The 25,783-nt window shown below is 33.3% G+C and overlaps 5 protein-coding genes across 5 annotated transcripts; 2 read left to right on the top strand and 3 right to left on the bottom strand.

The window, feature by feature from the left end:
* Positions 1–2,218: 2,218 nt before the first annotated feature.
* On the top strand, positions 2,219–4,333 carry LOC114751340 (60S ribosomal protein L30). The gene is made up of 5 exons (XM_028940026.1): positions 2,219–2,328; positions 2,500–2,605; positions 3,068–3,169; positions 3,942–4,010; positions 4,101–4,333. The coding sequence occupies exons 1-5, from the start codon at positions 2,308–2,310 to the stop codon at positions 4,139–4,141; spliced, it is 339 nt and encodes a 112-aa protein (XP_028795859.1). The 5' UTR covers positions 2,219–2,307; the 3' UTR covers positions 4,142–4,333.
* A 753-nt stretch (positions 4,334–5,086) lies between these two features.
* Positions 5,087–6,226, bottom strand: LOC114751358 (uncharacterized). The gene has a single exon (XM_028940043.1). The coding sequence runs from the start codon at positions 6,224–6,226 to the stop codon at positions 5,087–5,089; it is 1,140 nt and encodes a 379-aa protein (XP_028795876.1).
* A 4,488-nt stretch (positions 6,227–10,714) lies between these two features.
* Positions 10,715–12,027, bottom strand: LOC114751316 (uncharacterized). Its single transcript, XM_028939990.1, has one exon. The coding sequence runs from the start codon at positions 11,995–11,997 to the stop codon at positions 10,897–10,899; it is 1,101 nt and encodes a 366-aa protein (XP_028795823.1). The 5' UTR covers positions 11,998–12,027; the 3' UTR covers positions 10,715–10,896.
* A 1,937-nt stretch (positions 12,028–13,964) lies between these two features.
* On the top strand, positions 13,965–18,925 carry LOC114751324 (uncharacterized). The gene is made up of 14 exons (XM_028940001.1): positions 13,965–14,287; positions 14,469–14,566; positions 14,686–14,772; positions 14,880–15,045; positions 15,157–15,246; positions 15,361–15,885; positions 16,258–16,400; positions 16,493–16,690; positions 16,816–16,906; positions 17,011–17,179; positions 17,805–17,915; positions 18,007–18,109; positions 18,264–18,348; positions 18,824–18,925. Exons 1-13 carry the CDS (start codon positions 14,162–14,164, stop codon positions 18,283–18,285), a joined length of 1,929 nt encoding a protein of 642 aa, XP_028795834.1. The 5' UTR covers positions 13,965–14,161; the 3' UTR covers positions 18,286–18,348; positions 18,824–18,925.
* A 1,010-nt stretch (positions 18,926–19,935) lies between these two features.
* Positions 19,936–25,309, bottom strand: LOC114751348 (uncharacterized). Its single transcript, XM_028940033.1, has 5 exons — positions 25,000–25,309; positions 24,875–24,919; positions 24,481–24,792; positions 24,190–24,365; positions 19,936–20,430 (listed from the first exon to the last, which is right to left on the bottom strand). Exons 1-5 carry the CDS (start codon positions 25,193–25,195, stop codon positions 20,200–20,202), a joined length of 960 nt encoding a protein of 319 aa, XP_028795866.1. The 5' UTR covers positions 25,196–25,309; the 3' UTR covers positions 19,936–20,199.
* Positions 25,310–25,783: the final 474 nt, after the last annotated feature.

Raw genomic sequence — 25,783 nt, 5'->3', positions numbered from 1 at the left:
AAATCAAAATCATAATTTTTAAAATAATGAAGAATAATGGAAAACCAATTTGGAGGTTCTTATGAGTTATCTTAGTTTTGAATTAGGTTTTTTTTTTTTTTTTAAACGGGTCCCTTAACTTTGTCTCCTTAGATCTGTTAGTTCCTACAATTCAAAAGTGGCTCGCATGTGTTTTTCCATAATATCCAAAATTATAACTTCAAAAATAATATTAAAAATTATTATTAGAGTAAAATATTCTAACCTCCCTTACATTTTATCCTAATTACACGAACCTCTTTTTTATTTTGAAAACATACAATTTAATCTAAACTATTAATTCCGCTAAGAACATTTTATGAAGATATTTTTTAATTAAATTTATATTAAAATTACTTTTATTTACTAATTTATCCTTCATAATATTAAATCCCTAAATTTTGGTTAAAAGTTTTGAAAAATTTAAATTTTTTTCCTTTTTCTTAATTCTTTTTATTTTTAAAATCAACTATTTAATATTTTTATCATATTGGGATAGAAAATTAAATAATTTAGTTAATGTAAACATAAAAAAACTTGAATGGAAATTTAATTATTTTTTAATAAATATAATTGAATAAATAAGTTAGAAATGTTCTCTAACAAAATTTTTATTTAAAAATTTTAAATTATGAATTTAAATAATTTTTATAATCTCTAAAACTTAGATAATTTAGATTATATGATGAAAAGAATATTTATTTAATATATTTTGTAGCCATTTAGAAAGAAACTTAAATAAATAATTTTAATATTTATGATGAAAAATTAAAATAAAATTTCATAATATAATCAAAATTAATAAATTTTATTATATATTAAAAATTTTGAAAATGCATGTATTAAAATTATTTTTTTTGTATCAACAATTTTTTTGGCAAATATAAATGTTTAAAGAACTTTTATATTAAGGAGGGGTATTTGAGTCAAAACAAAAGTTTAAAAATCAAATTTAACAGTCAACTAACAATTGGATGGATGAAAATAAATCTCAAATGTACAAGAGAGTTTTATGTAACATACATTTTATTTTGAATGGAGGTTTATATATATTTTCAAGACAGATAAAGATTTTTGCAATTTTAATAAAACAGAAGGGTAATTAGTGTATTTCACTATTATTATTATTATTATTATTATTATTATTATTATTATGATGATGATGATGATGAAAAGAAGATTTTTTTTTTTGGGTGCAGTATTAATGTGAAAAAAAATCCTCAAGGTTGATTAAAAAAAACTCTATTTGAACACCCTTAGTCCGTAATCAAATAGTGACTATGAGATGCATATAAAATAAGTGACTCTGTGTGAGTGATGATATCCGGATTAACTAACTAATCTCCTGGTCATAAGAGAGAGGGCATAATAGGAAAGAGACTAGGATTAACTATCCGGCAAGCATTGAGTGGCTAGTAAATAGACATATTCATGAAAATTAACTATCCATGCCGCATGCTAATATGCGCTAGTCGAGGCGCAAAGTATAATTTAAATATGGAAACAAAATTAAATGAATATGTGAACATTAATGGAAAAAAATAGTTATTGTATTTTTGCCCAAAAAAATAATAAACCAAGATGGCATTAAATATTAAATAATATTAAAAGATCATAAAAACAAATTATATCAAAATTTTGTGCTCCACTCGTTTCTCTCAATGTTATTTTTTTAGTAAATATATAGAATTTAGTATTATTTATTAGTTTATTAATTTAAATTGTATTATCAAGTTTAAAATATATAGCGCTGCTCTCATAATATTTTTTTCCATCAATATTTTTTTTTAAAACAAAAGTTTAGATGAGTTAGATCCCGGGAGCTCATTAGGGTCAGGATATACTTCCAGATTTAGAGAACGCTTATAGAAATACTTATAGATCGCCCATCAACAAGGTTCTCATATCAGTAGCTGGATTTAAACTTACAATCTTATGAGTTATAAACCAATTCTTTGCTAACTATACCAATTCTTGTTGGTAATAATGCTGCATCAGAAATATTGAGTTTTTGCCCCTTCATGTGGAAGTCTCTCCGGGTGCAGTTTATGACTTGAGCAAACGGAAGCCCAATAATTTCATTTTGGGTCAGAAGTGACCCAATTAATTGAGATGGTGGAACAACAAGCTGGGCTACAAATTGGGCCACGCTTTACTATGCTGGCCCAAGAAAATTATAAGGCTACATCCTCTCTTCCTCAAAAACCCTAGTCCCTCACCATAACCGCGTCCCTCTGCGCCTCTCGCCTCTAGGTTTTCTGCAGCTGCTCTCTCCGGGAGAATTCCACCATGGTTGCCGCCAAGAAGACGGCAAGTTTCTCCTTCTCTGTTTCCTTCCCTTCATGCTCGATTCGCTTTGGTTCTTAGTTCGCATTTGAAACTTCGTTTCTGATTCACAATTTTCCGTGATTTTTTGATGTCTCCTTTTCACCTCTGTACAAGCGCTAAGTTGATGGCTTCTTTGTCTCTCTCTTTTTACAGAAGAAGACCCATGAGAGCATCAACAACAGGCTCGCTCTTGTCATGAAGAGTGGGAAGTATACTCTGGGTTACAAAACGGTCCTCAAATCCCTTAGGAGCTCTAAAGGTTCGAATTGTAACCAGAAGCTTTCTTTGATCCGGTTGTTCTTTTTCTACTTTGGCATTCACTAAAATTGGATTAAGTAGTCCTAATGTGGATGTTTTTATTAACATGCGATGTAAATGGAATTTCGTCGAGCCAGGCTGGGCTATTTAGAATGGGGTTATTGATGTGCTTGATGGGAAACGTTTCCTTTTAGGTCTTAAATATGGATTGCTGGGGGATCTTAAAAGCCAAGTGTCGGTTGCATGGTGAAATTTCGAATTGCATTCGTTGTTGTCGAATCATTTTTGGGCATCTTCTTTTTAGATTCATTTTTTTAGATTAAAATGAGTTCATCTACAATCCGTGGGACTATAACCTGAGTTTCACTGTGGTGGATGTTGCTGTTGTTATCGGTGTTTTGCTACAAATATATACAATTTATACATAAATAATTAAATATTGTCTTTAATGTTCTATTGGCAGGAAAACTGATTATCATTGCCAACAATTGTCCACCTCTGAGAAAGTCAGAAATAGAGTACTATGCCATGTTGGCTAAAGTTGGAGTTCACCATTACAATGGAAGTGAGTTCTCAATTGCAAAGTTTTCTAGCTGATAATTGTCGGTAAATGTTATGTGTTTTGATGGTGTATCGGTTTTGTCTGTTTGGTATTCCTCGTCTTTAATTCTATACAGTGGGGGCCATTGAAGAATCCGTGGAACCATATTAACTATAAATATTTGTGAAGCAATAGCCACATTACTGAGCTTTTGAAAGAAAAGCCAGTTCATCTTGGCACTTTGATTGTTTTATTTTTCTCTATATCTGCGCTATTAACCTTGGGGCTTAACACGTCTTTGGGCTCTTACTATCATGCTTTTGGTATCAAAATGATTGTGCATTTGCTCCAAGTTCACATGACGATCCAGCTTGAGCATGCTGACTTGAAAATAGCTGGCTGTTCTGATTTCTGCTACTCCAGGGAATTATTAAATTTTTTATGCCCTTTTGAGTCATGTTGCCCTTGCACGGTGATTTAAAAGCCGCCTTGAATGTGTTGTGGTGTGTAATAAAAACATTCACATAACTCAGGGTTTGAATGAAAAGTGGAGGATGTTTCCTGTGTACTCTTATGTTTTATGTGATTCTCTTCGCTTGAAAGGACTTTACATTCTGTTGACTTGAGGGGATTCAAACTCTTTCAGACATGAAGTCATTTTACTTTGTGCTGTTTACTGGTGTGGTATATCTGTGTGTTGCCATGTGTTTAGATGTGATATCTAGTGTCCAGGGACAAAATGAATGATTCTGTCCCAGTAAAACATCTCTAATGAAGTTTTTTCTGTTCGTAACAGACAACGTTGATTTGGGCACCGCATGCGGCAAATATTTCAGAGTGTGCTGCCTCAGCATTATCGATCCTGGTACCTTGAGCTGTGTAGATCTAACATCAATATGGTGAAGGTATACTTTGGTATTGCATATCGCTAATTTTTTGATATTTCTTTTTTCAGGTGATTCGGACATTATTAAGACGATGCCTGGCGAGCAGTAAGTGATTGTTGTTTTTGTTGGGTACGAGTACCGAAGTTGAGTGCTAGTCAAGGGTAGAAATTTCGAAGTTTTATGTACTAATTTTGTTTACATATTGAAGTTTCGTTGTTCCAATACTCTGCCATATATCGGTATCGAAGTGACTTTTTTTAGCAGGTTGAATTTGTGGTTTCAGTTCCTCTTTTTTGGGAAATTGATCTTGCGCATTTGAACCATTCCTCATTCAATTCTTGTTTTTCCCTGTTTAACATCATTTTGTTTTGGCAATTAAACCGTCATATATTCAGTCCATCGTAAGAAACAACTGCAAGATAAAATGTAAAGATTAATTCTAGTAATTACAAAGCTTTTGAATTATGAAGAGTTATTTTTAATTAATTTGTGGGATGTTGTCGCAAGGTGGCTAAGCTGATCAGGAGATTGGGAATTTTCCACAGATATGTGGTGTAAACGACTTTTGAAAATGTACAAGTTTTCATTATATTTTTTCAAGGATAGATGGATTGAATCAAACTATTAAGAGGGTATTTGATAGAAACCAAATCATAGTTTAAAAGTGTTTTACGGTTTACGAAGTAAATATGTGAAGAAGTTTGTCTTGTTTTGTAAACTTCTTATAAACACTTTTAGACATTTCTAAACACCTTTTTAAGTTACTCAATCAAAAGGGTTGTAATTATTAGTGATATTTGGAAGTAGAGAAACACTGGTCATATTGAACAGATTATTTTAAAGGAAAATGAGAAAGATAGGACTAATCTCCTCTTTGACCGGGAAAAAAGGACTGATCTGCTCGAAAAGAAATATAGGACTAAAGCCTTTACGCACTGGTGTAGCTTTTGGGAGACATCGGTCTAACCAAATCTCGATAAATTCGACCACTCGGACGCTTCGACAAGTCTTCATCTTCAACAAGCAAATGTAGGTTGATTTTCAATAGCCTACCTTAATGGACCTTTTCCCTTTTATTAAATAAGCCACGGCTTCTGAAGCCTCCAAATAAAGTAATATACGAACAAGCCAATCCCACCCCAATCAAAGCAAGCATCCTCCAAGTATGATTACTTTCACTCTTCTCTGATCTCACTTCTTCTACGCTGAAACTCTGCCTGCTTGAATTTCCTATGATACCCTCGTCCACATACCCGTATCCCACATACGCCCTATTCCCTTCCCCCACAACCACTGAGGTAGGAAATCTTTTTAAATCAAGGTTAATTTTGTCAAACACCGCTCCCTCTGTCCAGTTGTCTTCACTCTTCAAATACCACAGCTTATTCACAGGTGACACCACCAAAACGACGCCGTCACTTCGCAACGCGATGTCGTCTGCTCCCATCAAGTCCTCGCTTAGTTGCACCAGCCTCCCCGTCCCGTCGTTTGCATCAACCTTGAACATCTTACCCGTATTGGATTGCACCACCAACAAATACCCCTTCCCGACGTAAGCAATGCCGTTCAGGCCGCAGGAACTATACGATGTGTCGCGGTCCACGGGATGGGCGGCGTATTGTGGAGACCTAGAGAATATCGACGCCTCTCCTTCGTCGTTCACTTTCCATATGTAGTTCCCAGCAGAGTTGGTGACATAGGCGTCTCCCTCGTCATCCACCGCGACGTCGTTTGCGATCGCACGGTTGGATTCGCAGTCGTCGGAGTCTGCTGTGGGGAGGACGGAGAGGAAGAGCCGTTGTCGAGAACGTAGGTCGTAGGCTGCAAGGGCATTGAATGGAGAGAGAGTGTTGGCGGCGTGGACGACGGCGAGGAGGCGTCTGTTGATGGAATCCACCGAAAGACCCACGAAGGAGACGTTTTCGGGGAGGGATGAGTCGAAGATGAAGGTTTCGGCAGTGACGGCGTCAGTGACGGCGACGATGGTCCGCTGACGGAGCGATCCTAGGAAGAATTGCTGGGTCAGAGGGTCCCAAGCAAGGCCTTCAGGGTAGAGATTTGGAAAGCGGAAATGGATTTTTTGGGGCTCTGCATCAGAAAGAAGAGAAGAAGCCAAGAATGAGACGCTAAAGATGAGGAAGAAGATGAAAGCGCGGATGGAGATTGAGGATAGATTTGGCGATGAGATTAACATGGTGAGTTTGAAGTAAATGCGAGATCAGAGAGTCTTGTGGAGGTTGTTCGTTTGCTGCATTTCATGTGAGTTTGTTAAGAGAATTTATATGTGAAATTCGCCTTCAGGGTCTTATTAGATATCGTTTCTTGTCAAACAGGCTTCAACTTCTGTTTTTTGTCAAACAGGTTGCAGTCCGCTTCTCGCCTGACAATGTTTTTTTAAGCAGAAATACTGTTCCATTTTTTAATATTTTTTAATATAAAACTTATTTTATAATATAATTTATATTATATGTAAATTTTATAGTAAGAATAAGAGAAATTATTATTTTTTCACCTTGTTTCCCCTTCCCCATTCGCTCTTATTATCTGAACTTTTATGTTCTAATATACTACCTCCGTTCTTTAATAAAAGATTTTGTTTGATTTTTATTTTGGTCCTAAATATAAAATCTTAATTCACTTTATCTCTTATATTTACGTTTTTTTTTCTTAATATAGTCTTTCTAACAATAGTAGTTCTAACCAATAAATACACTTAATTAGTAAGGATATTTTAAGAAAAATAACACATATTTATTACAAATAACTAACTTAACTTCTTTTCTTAATATTCTCAAATTAGTCAACTAGCTCTTATAATTAAGATGGGAGATAATATATAGATGTGTATATATGTATTCCTCCAAAGAAAAAGAATATAAGAATATATTTTAGGAAAAATCACAATTAAAGATCCTGGAATTTGAAAAATACAGATAGCGACCCGTGACAACTTCACTTAAAGTTGTCAAAACCCATAGTGAAGTTGTCACGGGTCCCTATCTGCGTTTTTCAAATTCTAAGATCTTTTTTTGCGATTACCCTTATATTTTAATATATTTAGAGAATATTATCATAATATATTTAGAGAATATTCTAATTGGGCCCTTATGGTTTGTATATTTGCTAATAGTCATGCATTTGTTAAATTTTAGCTCTATTTGTGTCTTTGAATAAATGGAAATAGTCATCATATTTGGATTAATCATAGAAATGTGATTTTATGAAGTACAAGATAAATAATTGGTAAGAATTTCATTTCGTAAAACTCATTTAATTTGGTGCTTATTTGGAGCTGATAAGCATATTTACATAAGTTGAAATATAACTTATTTCACATACTTATTTTGTATTCTATAAATGACAATTAAAAAGCTATTTATAAGTTATTTTAAACCAGAAAAAAAAATTAAAGAATGTGAGGCATGAGTAAAGGATATTTCTCTTAAAAAGTGGCATCTCTTTATCATTTTATGTATAGTTGTAACTTTCTTCATTGTCTTCTCTCTTCTCGGTCTTCTCCTGGAATTCATAGTCACTTCATCAACTTCATTTCTTTTTCATATCCATTCACATTTTTCTTGCAAATCCAGTAATCGAAGTCGTAAAGATTCATCAAACAGTACAAAACAAAGCAATACAAATCATGATTCTTTCGTCTCTGGGCAAAAAAAAAACCGATTTTCCCGCGGTATAACGATGATCCTTACCCTTAGTAATTCTTCCCTGACACTTTAATTTTATCATGCAAAATTGTGAGTATTTTTAAAATTAAAATTTGTGAGGGTCGTGCACAGGCTACATTGAACTTAATATCACTTTTGACTACACGTTTAGATGTATCAACCTCTTATTATTACATGGCATGGGTGATGAGAGCCAAGATCCTAATTACTTTTAATCAAGTTTCTATATAGATTAATTACATAGCCTTGCTAAAATCAACAGACATTAATGGCTTTTGTTGCTTGGGCACAAAAATTGTTACTACCTCCTCCTGTGCTAAACATAAAAACTAGTTAGAGACACTACAACAAAATATATTATTTACCTCCCTCATTTATGTCTGTTCTAAAAAATAGAGGAGAAATATATAGTTTTTATGTCTGTTTACACAAAACAGACACAAAGTAACATCTGTTTAATAAAAACAGACATTAATTCACGTCTGTTTGATATAAACAAACGTTACTTCACATTTGTTTTTAAAGAAACAGACGTGAAGGTGGCTTATTTTTTAAAAAAATTTGCCCTTATCAGCTTCATATCAGTACTGCCAGCCAAGCTAATTTAGTCACCAACCAGTGGCTAGCGCGCGTGGGAACTTTGATTTTTTGCTCTCTCCCTCTCATTTTCGTCTTCTACTTGCAGCAACCGTGAGCTACTCTGAAACTCTCCCTCTCATTTCAGCTCTCTCAAGGCCGTTATTCTGTAGCTAGTCCTCACTCCATTGTCGTCGTTCTGCAGCAGCTATAATTTTTGTGTTGTAGTAGCTCGTCACCGTCGATTAACAAGGCTGAAGCAGTGAAGTTCACACGCACAGTAGCTTGCCGTCCTCCTCGTCTCTCTAGGCCGTGATACGCTCTATATCGAAGGAAAGCCACAACAGTTTCAATCTACAGTGAAGGTAAGTTCATTCAACGGTTGTGTTGTGGGTTTAATATGTTGTACGTGGGTTTGTGTGACTTGAGGAATTTTAATTTGGTTTCTAAGGTTTCTGTTTAAATTTTTATTGAAGAATTGTGTTTAAATTGTTTAAATTTGTATATACTGATTGGATAGAAAATTTAAAGATTTCAAATCTTGTTAATACTTGTTAGAAAAATAATGCATACAAGGTGTTTATCAAAATGCCTAAGAGAGATTGCATTTAGATAATTTCCTATATGTATTGAATTTAGATTAAGGATTGGGTATACATTAAATTATTAATGAAAAAAATTGCATTTAGATGGGTTGAAATTTGTTTACATTGATTGGGTAATGGATTTGAAGTTTGAAATCCCTATTAACTAACTTGTTTGAAAATTAATACATCAAAAGTGTTTGTCAAAATGTCTAAAAGAGAATTTTCCTATATGTATTGAATTAGAATGTTGATTACATTCAAGAGGAAGCTTTAAAAATGGGATGTTTATTAATTGAATAATGGATTTGAAGATTAAAAAAATTGTTATGTATTAATTAGTTGTCAATGGAAAGCTTTGTTCTAATAATTTTTGGATTTTTGTTATGTTATATGTAAAATCTCCACTACTTGTAAAAGTAATTTTTATGTCTTTTTAAATTTTAGGAATTGGCATGATGATATAGTCATTATAAGATGTGTTATGCTGTAATTTGAATGAATCGGATTCAATTGATATTATTAGTTTTGAATTTGGTTAATGTTCATTGGGACTGTGCTGAATGATAAAAATCACACTTTTAACCTCTATTTTACCCCAAAACAGATGTAAATTTACCTCTGTTTAACCAAAACAGACATAAATTTATGTATGTTTATCCAAAAGAAGACATGAATCGACGTTTGTTTTAGCAAAATAGACGTCAATTCACGTCTGGCTTAAGAAAAACAGATGTAAATTTATATATGTTTTTGGAGAAACAGAAGTAAAAAAGTGATTTTTTACTTCTGTTCAAAACAGATGTAAATAATACCATTATTCTCTTCTGTTCAAAACAGAAGTAAAAGGGGGGTACTTTTTATGTCCCTTCTTTTCATGTCCCCTGCAAAACAAAAGTAAAAAGTCATACAAAATAGAAGTAAAAAGTCTTCATTGTAGTAGTGAGATTTAGGGCCTGTTTGTTTATGTTCTTTGTTTTCTTATTCTTAAAACAATTTTATAAAAAAAATTTTAAAAACAAGTTTTGGAAACAAAAAAAAAACTTTGTTTGGAAAATGATTTTTAAAAAATCACATTTGAAAAAAATATATAAAAAATCATACTTTGACAAATGATAGTTATCACCGGTAGTGATAAGTAGTAGGTAGTAGAGAAGAAGAGAAAAAGATTTCTCTAATTTTTTAAAAAAAAACACAAAAACAAAAACAAGAAAACATGTAAAAGTTCTTTTGGTTTTTCAGTTTTTAAAAACATATTATTGTTTTTTTTGCTTTTTAAAATAATTAACTAAAAACATATTGCCAAACAAGTTTTTTTGTTTTTCTATTTTTAAAAACAAAAAATTGTTCTCAAAACAAGAAACCAAACAAGCCCTTAATTTCTTAATTCACTTTGTCTCACAGTTACAGATAACTAATTTATTAGAAAAAACAATATTTATTTATTACAAATAGCCAATTTAACTAATTTTATTAATATTTGTAAATTAGTCATATAATTTTATATCAAGGACTGAAGATAATATTATTTGTACCTCTTTTGTCATGTGGAAAATGACCAAGGCGACAAAGAAGATGAGCAGAAGGTCGGGAACGCCTCACAGATGATTAAATTGTGTAAATGATTTTGAGAACATGTTTTATGTCCAAGTGTTTTTATTTGTCTGTTGGGAATAGATGGGCTTGAATCCATATAGCGACTCAATGAAAAAGACTAGCTGTAGGCATATATACCTGGCACTTGAAAAAACTTATGTTATATATATATATATATATATATATATCCAACAATAGTTTCCTTGTTTTCTTAAAAAAAATAAAATAAATGCAGGACTAAAACCCCATAAATAATTTAAAAAAAAGCATGAATTTTCGGGGTACAATAGACCCTATCACATAAAATATAACTATAGTTCATGCTTCGTAGAATATTAACGAAAGCGAGAATACAACTTTAGAAGCCTGACCAGTCCTCTGATACATCCATAAAAATCCAACAATATTTATTCAGTTCTTTAAACTTAGTTAACCTTTTCTCCCTTATTAACAAGCCACGACGGCTTCTGAAGCATCCAAATAACAAAGAAAGCCAACCCTGTCCCAATCAAAACAAGCATCCTCCTCATTTGAATACTTCTATTTTCCCTCTCTGATCTCACTTCTTCTATGCTGAAACTCTCCCTCCCTGAATTTCCCATCATACCCTCCTCCACATTCCCATATACCACATACGTCCTATTCTCTTTCCCCACAACCAATGAAGTAGGAAATCTTTTCAGATCAAGGTCTATTTCGTCATACACTTCTCCCTCCATCCATCCATCTTCACTCCTTAAATACCACAGCTTATTCACAGGCGACACCACCAAAACGACGCCGTCACTTCGCAACACGATGTCGTCTGCCACCATCAAATCCTCCTTCATCTGCACTAAGCTCGCCGTCCCGTCATTTGCATCAACCTTGAACATTTTGCCCGTATTGGATTGCACCACCAAGAGATACCCCTTGCTGACGTAAGCGATCCCATTCAGGCCGCAGTAGCTATGCGGTGTGTCGCTGTCCACTGGATGCGCCGTGAACTCCGGAGACCCCGAGAATATCGACGTCTCTCCTTTGCTGTTCACCTTCCATATGTAGTTCCCTCCGGAGTTCGTGACGTAGGCGTTCCCCTCGTCATCCACCGTGACGTCGTTTGCAGTCGGACGAACGGATCCACCGTCGTCGGGGAGTACGGAGAGGAAGATTCGTTGCCCAGAAGTTAAGTCGTAAGCGGCGAGGGCATCGAAGGGAGGGAGAGGCTCCATGGCGTGGACGGCGGCGAGGAGGCGTCTGTTGACTGGATCCACTGTAAGACCCAAGAAGGTGACGTTTTCGGGGAGGGAAGAGTCGAAGACGAAGGTTTTCGCATCACCGGCGTTGCTGACAGTGGCGATGATCCGTTGACGGAGGGATCCTACGAAGAATTGCTGGGTCAGTGGATCCCAAGCAAGGCCTTCTGGGTAGAGATTCGGGAAGCGGAAGTGGATCTTGTGAGGCTTCGGATCAAAGAGAAGAGAAGTAGGAAAGAATAATGAGATCCCAAAGACGAGAAGGAAGAAGATGAAAGCGATGAATGACATGGTGGGCTGGAGCTCAAAGACTGTGATAAGAAGGTCGCGGTGACTCGTTTGTTGCGTTTCATTAAGATGGTTTAAGAATTTATATGCGAAATTCTGGGTTGGTGGATATGACAGTTTCTTGTCAAGGAGGCTTCAGTTATGGTTTCTTGTCAAACAGGTTCAACTACTAATTTCTTGTCTGCCACTCTTTTGATTTTTAATACAAGATTCAATTTGGTTTTGGTTCTAGATATAAAATTTATTTTTTATATTTATTAATTTTTTTAAATTATCTTTATAGATATTTCTTCAATCATAATCAAATAAAAGATGAAAATGAGTATTAAGAAAGATGATTATGTTGTTTTAGAAAAAATGTGTCACATTTCTTATAATTAACTAATTTACCTAACTTTTTTAATCTCATCAAATTAGTTAAATAGATCTTATATCAAGGATCAAAAGAGTTTTTTTTTCCTTTTTGACAAGTTCTTGTCTGATAATTTTGTTAGTCCGCAGTCCACAGATGTATCTCTCTCCGTGACTATGCTCGTTTTCTACTCTTATAAGAACTTTTTAAAAATATTTTTACATAAATTGAGAGAATTTTTATCATGTATTTATTTTGTATACTGTAAAATTATTTTTAAAATTATAGTTTAAGTTTTACTTAAACACCCCTTAATTGAGGACACTGTATTTACTTTGACGTGATGAAATTTATAATTACCTGTCAAGTTCTAATTCTAAATCTAATTATAATTCCACCGTTGTAATTACACTGTTTATTCATTTAGCTCAAATTCTAATTTAAAAAGGAAAACAATTGTCTAAGTTTTTTGAAACACATGTGATCGAAGAATTTCATATAATATAGGGAATAATATAATAATATGGACTGTTAATATTTTTAATTGTAAAAATAATATTATTCTGATTTTAAACTTTTAAGGCAACTTTCACTTTTGCAAATTGTTTAAAAAATTTTTCTAAACAAATTTACATCTTAACCTTTATTTTATAGTATTAGCAGTTAACCCTTAGTTTATAGCACAAATAAAACAGGCGCATGGAAGAAAACACGGATAACACCCAACATTATGTTATGCTCATTTTACTTTCGATGTGTGGACTTCGGTATCGTATTTTCTTCTTACTGAAAAATAATAACTCACAATATAACTGTGTGAATTCAAATGAAAATTTTATTTTCGAGGCATTTAAATAATCTGAAGCATGGACAACACAAATAATTTATTAAAAACATGTGGGTAAAAATAATTTATTAAAAATATAACGTAAAGGTATAATTCAAATCCAAATAAAATTTAAAAAAATTATTGATCTTAATATACTCTTCCGATTCTTAACATAAGACATAATTAATTAATTTGAGTAAATTAAATATATTAGTTAAACTAGTTCATATGACATACTTCTTCTAAAACATCCTACGCTTCCTCTTCTACTTGATCATTGTTGAGAGTATCATCGGGTTAATTTAAAAAAAATGATAAAAATGTGAAATAGATATTATATATAGGACTAATATCAGCTTCTTAATTAGATCTTATATTAAGCACAGAAGGAGTAATATAAAATGCACAAACAAATCACATAATTAGCAATCATAAATTGTGTGACTCAATTGAGAGTTTGCATGATGCCCATGCCATCTAGTTATGAATTTTAATTCGGTGAAACAGAACCAATTTAAAATATTATGGACAAAAATTTTTATTTTTAAGATATAAAAAAAAAGTAACAATTTTATTTAAGGGAAAATTTCCCAACAGTCAGGAGGTTCTCGAAGTCGAAAGATGCGACATAACTATGGGAGAAGCAGTCGCGTCGTATCGTCGGATAAAAGCCCCCGAAAATCCCTATTTCCCAAATTAGTTCGGAATTTCAAAATTTCCACTTTTCTTTACATTTCGGTCCCTCCCGCCAATCCTCCATTGAAGGAGGGAACAGTGTGTTAAAATTTCACGGTAGATATAATCATATAAATCTGAAATTTCATATTCTCTCTCCATCTTTCCCTGTAAGAAAGAAAGAGCGATACTTGTCTGAAGCCCAAATTTGTGGGAGACATCTCCTAGCTTGCTTTTCTTGTCCAGTGTGACCTTTCTTACTGGTCTGTCAAACCCTTCGGGCTTTTTCTTTAGGCTCTTGTTGTATCGTCATGGAAGTCTTGGCTCCGCAGCAGCTGAAAGTGGCCAATGAAGTGAAGAAGCGAACTCAGTGCCCAGGAATTCGAGTCATCGGTGGCCGAATCTATGATTCGGAAAACGGGGTCTGCTGTCACCAGGTATATTGGATGAAGATTTGTAATTTTCTATATTCTTTTCTTCGTTCTTTAATCTTCTTGCAGTTCTTTAATCACGGGAGTAAGTGCGGTTAGGTTTCTTAGTCTAATTATGGAAATAGGTATATTTAGTTGTAGCATCAAGTTCATTTCCATGATACGTTATTTGTTTTCCATGTTGAAGTGCCGTCAAAAAACCAGGGATTTTGCTGCTTGGTGTAAGAATTTGAAAGGGGAGAAGCTTTGTACCATTAAGTTTTGCCACAAATGCCTCCTGAACAGGTTAGCTTCGTTGGTGACATACAACGTGTGTTTTCAGAAATCTTTTGTTTTCATAGAGTGGGAAGGTAAAGTACTTTATGTAACCTTCCAAGCTGAGCTCTAGATTTGTGTTGAATTAGATATGGAGAGAAAGCTGAAGAGGTGAATGTGTTGAACGATTGGAAATGTCCTAGGTGCAGAGGCATCTGCAATTGCAGCCTATGCATGTAAGATATTGATGATGTGAGATGTCCTGTTGCATTTTTTTGGTTTCTGTCCGACAGAATTCCATAATTTATGTCTTATAAATTCTGAGATGAGAGTGATATTCCAGGAAAAGAAGAGGCCATCAACCTACTGGTCAATTAGTGAAGACAGCCAAAGCATCGGGTTTTTCCTCCGTGTCAGAAATGCTTGACGTGAAAGGTCCCGATAATATAACATCCGCCAATATTCCAAACGTTGTTGTTTCGCCTATAAAGGCTATTTCTTCCAAAAAGGCATGCTATTGTTCATCTCATTACTCTTATCAACTGTGTTGCAGCTGCCAAAGCCATGTGCTTAAATGGTTCATTGATCTCCTCGTCGCTCATATTTCATCCTTATTGCAGGATCTAATGATTGATCTTAATATTTCAAATTCTGATATGGAGGTTAAGAGTAATGCAGTTTCGCCTAAAATGCCATGCGGCTCAGGCAAGGTTTGATGGCTATTCTCTGTCTCAATTCTTCTTAGATCACAGACTAATAGCTCGTATACTTCACTGCATATTTGGGTTGATTTTTTATTTTTTATTTTTTTTGGGGTCCCGTAGGAGCTTGTGGTTGCTCTGTCACCGAAGCATGGCAAGGAGAACTCTTTAGACAGAAATAGTGGTTTAAACTCTCAGAAGGCATTGCCTAACTCCAAGAAAAGACCTAAAAAAACAAAGCGGGAAGGGCTAAAGGAAATACGTAATGGCAGCAGAGTAAATGATGCTTGCCAAAATGGGAGCACGAAAAAGGTTAAAACTTATAATGAAGTTCCATCTGAGGAAACAAAACAAAACGCAACTGAGGATATCATTCAAGCAGGGAAGAAACGAAATAAAATGAAACAGAGAATGAAGGTTTCTAGGACTTCAAATGACGTTTCCTTAAATTCTGATGAGAATGATGTGAAAGAAGAAATGAACAAACAGAATTGCGAAGACGGTGTCAACCCTCAGAATAAAGAAATGAACAAAGTCATCTCTTTGCCACCGGGCTCTCTTTTAACCAGTATACTAGACCTTGAATTGCCACCCGAAGATGTTGGTCATGCATTGCAGTTCTTGGAGTTTTGCACCGCTTTTGAGAAGGTATGTCTTGTGTCTGATTCTATTAGCTTTTGGGATAGAGGGTAGTTGTTGTCGGTATGATAGCACTGTAACAAAATATATCTTCTAAGTGGTTCACGAATCAAATATAGACTGTTAAGATAGTTCTTTGAAGGCTCTGCCCTTATAATACAAAATTGTGACAATTTCCTATGATTAATCAGATAGCATACAGATAGTATACAGGTCCAGTGTCAAGTTTATCTTTTGATGGATGTTCCTCAAAAATGCTGAAAGCATTCAAGGCAGCACATGATTCTCAATATGTCATTATATTAGCTTTGAAGAAATAATTTCTGTTTGGCATATTAATTATGCTGACTGTTTTGAATATTTCCTATGGCCTACCGTCAGATTCTTGATATGAAGAAAGGAGAAGCTGAAGCCATCCTAGAAGAATTAATATGCATACAAAGTGCTCCCACTAGACACAAGACCTTAGTAGTTCAGTTCTATATCAGATTGTTGACTCTAATACTAAGTGAATCAGGAGATGGGTATGGGTGTATTTATTCAAGCTTTATTTTGGAAGGTCCTACTCTTTTATTTACTTGGATGACGTTTGACCATCTCAATCTCTTTGTTGCAGGTCTCCTTCCTTAAAATCGTTGAGCGGAAAACATTCATGGTGGGAAGCTCTCAGAAATATAATATCTGAATCTGATGTTGTGCCAAAAGCATTGCAGCTAGATAGTCTTGAAGAAGGAATTGATGGCTATTATAATTTGAATTTATCAAATAAGCTTAAGCTATTGAATTTTCTTTGCGATGAAGCTTTGGACACAGAGTAAGTAATCAGGAAATAATCCGAGACAACTATGCTATGATATTATCTCCCCCCCCCCCCTCTTTTGTCCTTCTTATTGTCTTGGTTTTCTTTGGGGTGATTTGTAATTTACAAAATCTGTCCAGGACTATAAGGAGTTTTATTGATGAGCAACACTCAAAATTTGCTGAAAGTGCAAAAGAAGCAAAAATAAAAGTTGCTGCAGCCAAGGAAAAGGTAGTGTCATACTTGATAGGACATCTTTTGTGGTTGTATTTTATATATATATATATATATTTCAAAAGTTGTTGCCATATTTTTTGGGTTTATTTTATCTGCAGGAAAGAAGTCTTAAGCAAAAAATGAAGGATGACGTGGCTAGAGCCATTATTGCGAACAACGGTGCTCCCCTTTCAATTTCAGAGCATGAAGGTCTTGTTAGAGAGATAAAAAGTGAGGCAGCTCGTGCTCATGCTAAGATGCTTGAGGCAAAAGGCCTGATTCCTAAAAGTATGTTGTGTTTCATAAGAGTTTGTGTTCATACCATTTTCCAAGTTCATGCCCACCCGAAGGCCTCATTCTTCCATCTTTGGTCAAAGTTTGGGTGGGTGTGCATGGATCTAGAATTTTTCAAGATCATCCAAGTTACAATATAGTAATAACTAACGCAAACAAATAAGATAAATTAAGATGCTTATAGTTTTAACTTAAACTAATGGCGTGTGACAAACACCTATTGGCATCCGATCATACTCTTATTCTTCAATTCACAACTAGTATTCTCCTTAAGTAGTTTTTTTTACCAAATAAAAAGATAACTGGTCTTGAATAAGTAGTTTCCAAATTATTTTCTGTTGATTGAGACATAAAGCAAGATGATTTAGTATGAGTGTTCTCAGATTTTCCATATTCTTATTGGATATGTGATTAGAATATAAACCCTATTTTAACCATCCACAGTGGGGCCGAATTTAGTAAGTTAACAGTGTGCTTAAAAGAGGCAAAAAGAGAAAAATGCATGTAAATAAAACTTCTTTCCGTCTTGCTAGAGAGTAGGGAATACACATAGTTAATGAATATTTCCATCATTTTATTGTAATGACTGGTTGTTTTTACTGTTGCTATAACTACACAGTGAAACAAAGATCTGATGCTGTCCGAACTGAACCTGTGCTACTGGATGGTTGTGGCCGGGCATTTTGGAGATTAAAATGTTATACTGATGAATATGCCGTTTTGTTGCAAGGTAATTTTTGATTTGTGCTAGTTTAAATTATGTGCATAAACCATTACGGTTTGGCATCTAGCAAAATTTTAAAAGATTTTGGCATGCACAGAAATTGAATTTCAGGATAAAGATGCTGCAGCAGCAGCAGATGAGAGGTGGTTTGTTTATGGCACTGAACAGAAGCACGATATTGAGGCGTACATTTCTTCAAGGTGAGCTCATTTATTTTTCAAACTAAATTGTTCTAATTGCTTAGATATATTGTTCTCGTTGTTGGAGAGGCTATGTTTGTTCGGGGACATGGTTGTAATGATTACTATATGATAACCCGAGCTTAATATATATGATTTTTGTCATTGATTGTAGGGCTAAAAGACCTAGAATTTGAGACTTCTGTTGCACCGTTCCAAGTGAAAGAAGTGAAGCAAATATGCAGGTTTTTGTATGGTTGGTAATAATTTGATCTGGATTTTGTTGCCATACTCTGATATTCTCCATAACTGCTTCTTGTTTAAAGTACATATCCATCTGGGAAAAGGTTGAAGTGGTACTGCTAGCTAGTCACTGATAACAAGATAATTGCATCATTTATGGTTAATCTTGGATATGGTGAAACTGAATCGTAGGTAGATTTTCTATTTCCTTATTAGGTGTCCCCAAAGGGACTTCCATTTTCATTTCTTGAGGTGTACGCGGGAATATGGATTCTCTCCATATTTTTTTTATCAATACTTCTCTCTGTACGTAATTTATTTTGTTTATTTAATTGTCGATTTGGTTCAACACTAGCTAACTGTAGCAAACTACATGCACTATTCATTTAATTACTACAATAAAGAAGCATTTTGATCTTGTTTTCTTAAGTATTTAAGTGATAACAATAAAATGAGGCTGATACTGACGTTAAGTTTTTTGTACTTCCCCAGTGGAGCGAGAAGCCAGGAAGATAGTGAAGATATTGTTTCTCATCTTTTGCTATATTCAATGTAAGCTTTCAGTTAATGATAGAAACATGAACCACAGGTGTGTAGGTATATCTTTTGCAATGTAATTACAAGCTATAGTGTTTGTAATATCGACCTGTGATTATATGTAATTGTAGGCATCAAATGGACAATTCCTTGTACCTATAAATTGCATCTAAGTGCTTGAATCTACAGGACAAGATATAGATATCTTACTTTGCTTGAAGTTTAAGGAATGAGTCGCTTGCATGATAGTTTGCTATTATTTATGTTGTATTGATATGTTGATGGATTGATGTTTCTGAATTTATTTTGCATATAAATAAACACATGCGCTGCTCGGAAGGTTCCGTCAACTTCATTCTTGGCTTCGTGTTCTTGGATACTTCTTGTGATCGAACCTTTGAATTTTATTAAAATCTTAGACTGATAATTTAAAATTTTTAATCTTAATGGATGAATTCCTGACATTTTTTTAAACAAAGTATATTTCTTTTAGAAGGGGAATCATATTTTTGTTTCACAAGACATTAATCAATTAATTTTTTGTTTCTAAAAACATTTTTATTAATTTTTTTATGTCCTGCTTCTGGACATGGGCTAAAAACGCAGCCCAAATAGTTGTAACTATTTATAGGCCCAAAATTACAAAAAGTACTTTTAAAAGTGTTTTTATACAAATTAAAATAAAACTCATCTTACATACTTATTTTTTATATTATAAAATTATTTTTAAAACTATGGTTTGATTTTTTTTTTTCTCCTAACACCTCATTAAACTCAAATTATCCACTCCTACATCGCTTTCTGTCTTCCCCTTCACTATGGGAGTAAGATTTGTATAATGAATCTAGGACAAACGAATCAGTCCATTTGGCCCAAATAACACCAGGCGCTTCCATCAAGATTTTTTTTTTTAAAACTTAAGTTTGTGAACTCAAATTTTTTATTAAAAATATAACGGATACATGAGTTATGACCCAAAAAAAAAAAAAGTCCGTCTAAAGGGTAAATTTAGTATATATGCTAAAAAGAACAAGAGGGAGATATCATATCACATCAAAAGGCAAAAACAAAAATGAATCACGCGAAGCCCAAGCTGTCACCTAAGTTTCACCACAACCAAACAAACTTACATCAAATAATTCACTCCTCTCCCTATTTTCCATAGAACAACACGAAAATTCCACTAATTAAACTAAACAAACTTCAAACTAACTCTTCATCTTTTGCTTTCTCTATCTATCTTCCCCACAAAGAACCTAAAAGAGAGAGAATCTCTTGATGACATCTTGGTCTCTTTTTGTTTTCTTGTTTTTCTCAAACCTGGGTTTTGTTCAACAAGGTTTAAAATGATGATGAGTGGGGAAGACATTGTTATGGTATTTTCTGGGTTTGTTGGCTGTCTTATGATGATTTCTGAGGAATCTGTTGGTCATCCATGTCCAAGAAAAGCAGCCAGCTTGTTGCTTCATCCTGCTGCTACAAAGTTGATCCTCTTTTTGATCTCTCTGTGTTGTTGTCACTGTCTCTGTCTCTTCTGTTTCTTTCACTTTCTCTTCTTCCACCTGCATTTATTGAAATCATCATGGTCCATCCTAACATCATTTTCAATATTCTTCATCTCTTGAATTTGAATTTAACTCAAGAACACTTCTTGTTGTGTTTGAGTTTTTACTCGCATCTTTTTTCAAAAATCATCCTCATTGTTTTTTTTGTTCCTCTTGACTTGTCAATTGTCTGACATTATCTATAGTACTAAGTAGTAGGTGAAAAAAAACAAACATTGTTTCAGAGCCAGAAAAGATATCTGCCATTTAACTAGTGCTTAATCTTCGTAAATATAATATTTTAATCTACTTTGTCTTCAATGATTATCCATTTTCTCAAATTAAATTTACTTACATTATAAGCTGATATATAATCAAATATTATATGAGGGTATTTTTAAAAGATCAGGTCAAATGTGCTTAATTAACAAATTCATCTCACTTCTTTAGCCTATCCGAATTAATTAAGCAACTCCTATATTAAGAATCAAAGAAATTTTTTTTTTTTTAAAAAAAATTACCATCCGGTATCTAATTCAAGTTGAGTTTAAGGAGGGTCTCAAGCATGTCTTCTGGATACATATAAACTTGAACCTAAGTCATCATGTATGTTTAAGTGAAACTTAATTCTTTTTATTAGGACCAACACAAATCAGCAAGGTTTATTAATTTTTACAATTTCAATATCTGTCTTTTATTCAATTAATTATTAATTAAAAGTGTTGATAAAGCTTACAAGCAGTCACATGAGGGGTAAATTTTCTGCTCACATCAAAATCAACACTAGAGTATGGACCATAAGTCATAGTCTTATCCTTTTCAACTTTGGCATTTCCAAATTTAAACAGAATAACAAACAGGCCAATTCAATGCGATAGAAATCCTATAATTATTATATACTACCTCCGGTCTTAATTATAAGAGCCAGTTGACTAATTTGAGGAGATTAAGGAAGTAAGTTGAGTTAGTTATTTGTCCTAACTATATGTTGTTTTTTCTAAAATATCCTTACTAATCAAGTGTATTGACTAAAACTATCATTGTTAGAAAGACTATTTAGGAAAAAATGTATAAATATGAGAGACAAAGTAGATTGGGGTCTTATATTTAGGATCAAAATAAAAGTCAAACAGGGTCTTATATTAAAGACCAGAGGTAGTATTATATTGCTCACCAATCGGGGAAAAAAAAAATAACACATAATTTGCATATGCCTAAAACACAGAAGTGAAAACAAAAAAAAGGAAATCTATCTATGCTAAATTACATTCACCTATATCCTAGACTATAAAACCTACCCTCACATATTTCATCAATTTCAAAAATATTTCAGTGACACCCATATGTCAAAAGCTCAAAGAGTATTTAGCAACCCTCAAAAATGCTTCTAAGAAGCATTTTTTCTCAAAACGAGACAAATTTTTTTACATATTTAATTCGTAAACTGTAAAAGTACTTTTAAAACTATAGTTTGGTTTTCATTCAAATACCTCTCTCTCTCTCGACGAAGTGAGTGGAACTTAATTATTATCTATCGGTCTCATCTAAAAGAGCCATATAATATATATATATATATATATATGTATGTATGTATGTATATGTATACATCCCAAAGTCCAATAAAGGTGGTATATGATACGCATGCGTGGATGAAGGCAGTAAAATGTTGAAGAAGATGTAATAATTGAGGAAGTTTTTAGGATATATTCCAAAAGAAGAAACAGTAGAACGACAGTGTATAGGCATTTTCAGTTGTGCTCTCAGTGCATACATGCATGTGTGTACTTTCATCTAAGACAAAGGAGGCAAAAAAAAAAAAACTACAATTTATCTTTCTTCAAATTTTCCACAATTTCATTTTCATCAATCAATATGTACAGTTAAAAAGCTAGAAGTCTAATCATAGTTTAGTAATGCTTGGCAAAAAAAAAAAAATCATAGCTTATGAATGGTAAAATTTTAAGGTTAAATTGTGTACCATGTATTCTAAAAATTGAAAAAAAAAAGTTGTAATGTATTGTACATATAAATATTCTGTATTCCAACCAAGGTTATTATTTCTCTAGTCCTATTTATAAGATAGAGAGAGAAGATTTTTTTATCCTATTTATAAATCACTTCATTAAATTTTCATCGTGAATGTACTATTTTATCCTTAATTTATTATAGTGTAAGTAGTTATTTCTTTTGAAAGATGTATATATTAAGTAAAGAAAAAGTTAAAAAATTATTATATTTTAATAGAGAGTTAATATATTTTAAGGTATCTCTTAGTCTGTGTAAAATATACTAAAAATATTTTATAAATAGGACTAAAAGAATATCTAGTAAGTGGCTAAATATCCTCAAAAAAGCCTTTAAGTATATAAAAGAAAAATCATGTTTGGACCACTTTCCTACTATTGAGACTGCACAATTATTATATCCCTTCAGCCTTTCACATAGGTTTTAAGGAACGGCAGAAGTAATAATTATTCACACCACAATCAATGAGAGTTACACCAGTAATCATTAGAATAATATAATTCAATTAAAATATATAAAAATATTCAAATATAATAACAAAAAGAATAAAATTTAAACAAAAATATATTAATTCACAAGTAAAAAACGCTAGAAGCATAATGATAGTTTTTAAGGAACTGTAAATCAAATCCGTCATTAAACTGGTTAAAATAATGACTCAAACCATAATCAATTAGGAATTACACCACTAATAATTAAAATAATATAATGGAATTAAAATATGTAAAATATTTATATATAATCACAAAAAGAGTACTATTTAAATAAAAATACATTAATTCACAAGCAAATAAATAATTTATATATAAACCACACATAATCCTAAAAAACAGAGCTACTAAAACATAAACCTAACTAACTATTATCTGAAAAAGAAAACTCAAAATGTTCAGGCTTAATTAGACTGGTCAAGGGATTAGTTCACTAATTCACTACTTTGACCGATTGACTTGGGTTACCTTTTAATACAATATGAATTTTTAATACTCTTGTTAGTAATGATGACCATTTATTGTCATAATTCTAACAACTCTTTTCTTCTAATTTTGAATGGAGATATAATTGAAAACATTTATTAATTGTTATAAAAATAAGATATATATACACACAGACACAATTTTTATTTATAATTGAGACAGAAAGGAGTATAATTGAATTTGATGATATGAACATTATAATTCAAAGGAAAAAAAGGTGGAGACAAGAAGGGCCATGTGCACATGCAAAGAGAGGGACCAATACAAATATGTCTCCAAGTACCACATTTTGGAAGGCAACAATCTCATTTATTGTCATCTAATTCATTTTGGATTCCCTCTTCTCTCTCTCTTTCTCTCGGGAAATGCAAACACTACTTCCTGCTTTCCTTCCTCTCTTTCTCCCTTCCTCTTTCCTTCGACATATCTCCCAAACAAGTTAATTTTTGTATTTTGCGTTTTTGGCTTCTTCCTCACATATGGTTCAAATTCAAAACTTGCCCATGTCTCAGAAAATGTTTCGTTGCCTATCTATTTCTGCAATAATCATAATAATCCAAACCATCTTGCATTAATGGCAAAGACAGACATATCTTTCCTCTCTCAAACACATGAAATTTCGGTCATAAAGATCGCCACTCGTGAGCCAATGAACAGTAAACTAGTTAACCAGCAATCAACTTCATGTTTCAGAATCATCAGTACTATTTTATTACCTCTGCCAGGGGTCAAACCAAAGAAAACGAAAAAGCTCAGTAATTCAAACCCCACATACCTCGTCTTCCTCGGATTTGGTTGTTTTTGAATTTGAAACTGGCGATGATTCTCCTACTCGCTTGATTGATCTCTCTACAATCGAAGGTGTTGAAGCTGGACTCGGACTGCTTGAACTCAGATATGGCGGTGTACTCTGAGTTCCCACATCTCTTGTCCTTCCCTCCTTCTTCTTCTCTGCACACACAAATATATATATATAGATTATATAACAAGTGAATTATTGAAGAGTAATTTATAGAGGAGAGATTGAATGTGGAACTCAAAGGGTGTTATATATAGAATGATGAACCTGAAAGAATAGGGAATTGCATGGTGAAATCTTGGGTTGTGGAAGATGATAATGGAGGCTTTGATAATGGAAGGTGGGTGGAGGAAGAGAAAACAAGAGGAGCAGACATGGTGAATCTGTTGGAGGAGAAGGATGAGTTTCTAAAGGACCTTCCACTACTGATGAGAGATTTTGCAGATAAACATTCCAATGGAACTTTCCCGGAAAGTGGATTGCAGATATATTTCTCAGCTTCGTTCCACTTGGAATTCAAAGCCAATCCTTCTGGAGACGAACACTCCCAAGTATGATACACAGACCTTGCTTGCAATGCTGCAAATTATAATTAATTAATTACTTCAATTGTTACTGGAAGAAGAATCATCATTGTTTTTGTTGTTGATGATTGCATTACCTTTGAGAGCAGTGGAGAAACAATAGGTAGAGGGGTCGATTTCATCTGGAAGACAGAAAATGAAGGAAAGTGAGGGAAAGTGAGGGGGAACGAAGAGATAGCAGAAAGAAGATGAATATGCAGACCTTTGAAAGCGTATCCAGGAGAAGAAGCGGTGCTGGAGACGGTGAAGTTTGATCGGAAAGACCTGGAATCTTCTCTGAAGAACCTTCTGGACATGGTGTTATGGCGAGAGATGCGAGCCTTGTTGTTGCAGGCGGAGGAGTTCCATTCTGAGAGATTCAAGTCAGAATCGTCGTCTCGGAACCTTGAAGACTCCATTACTGGAGAAAGAAGAGGAGGAAGAAGAAGAAGGCAATCAGAACAAAGAGAAAGTGAAAGTTGTGGTCTAAAGCAAGAGGAGAGGCATGCCTAGAGGAGCACTTCTCTGCAAAGTTGTTGTGTGTCTCTCAGTCTCTGCCAGTTTTCCTCTTTCGCTTTTCATGTCTTCCTTATATTCAATTTTACTAAATTAAAGTATAATCATCAAGTTATTAAGCTCTTCTATTATCATTGAGTAAGATATTAATATGTAATATAAAAGTTAAAAAAAAAAACCTAATATAAGAGTTCATTCTATGATGGGATTACGTTAATCTTTTTCACTTCTTTCATTTATTATTATTTTTAAATTAGCTTGCGTGATGACTTATAAATCAATATATAATATGATATTATATAAGATTATTTTAGTAAAATCATGTCACATTTATTATAATTAATTTATTTATTTTAATTTCTTATTATGCCTAAATTAGTTAATTAGTGTTTATATTTAAAATTATAAAGAGAATATTATTTACATGAGGCATAATGCATTTCATTTTAGCTCCTAAAAACACAAGTGATATTATTTGTCTAGAAAATGAC

The sequence above is a fragment of the Neltuma alba genome, unplaced genomic scaffold, assembly GCF_004799145.2.
Source record: "Neltuma alba isolate B1F8T4 unplaced genomic scaffold, ASM479914v2 tig00001132_pilon, whole genome shotgun sequence".
NCBI lineage: Eukaryota > Viridiplantae > Streptophyta > Magnoliopsida > Fabales > Fabaceae > Neltuma > Neltuma alba.
This window is presented reverse-complemented; position numbering and strand designations above follow the sequence as displayed.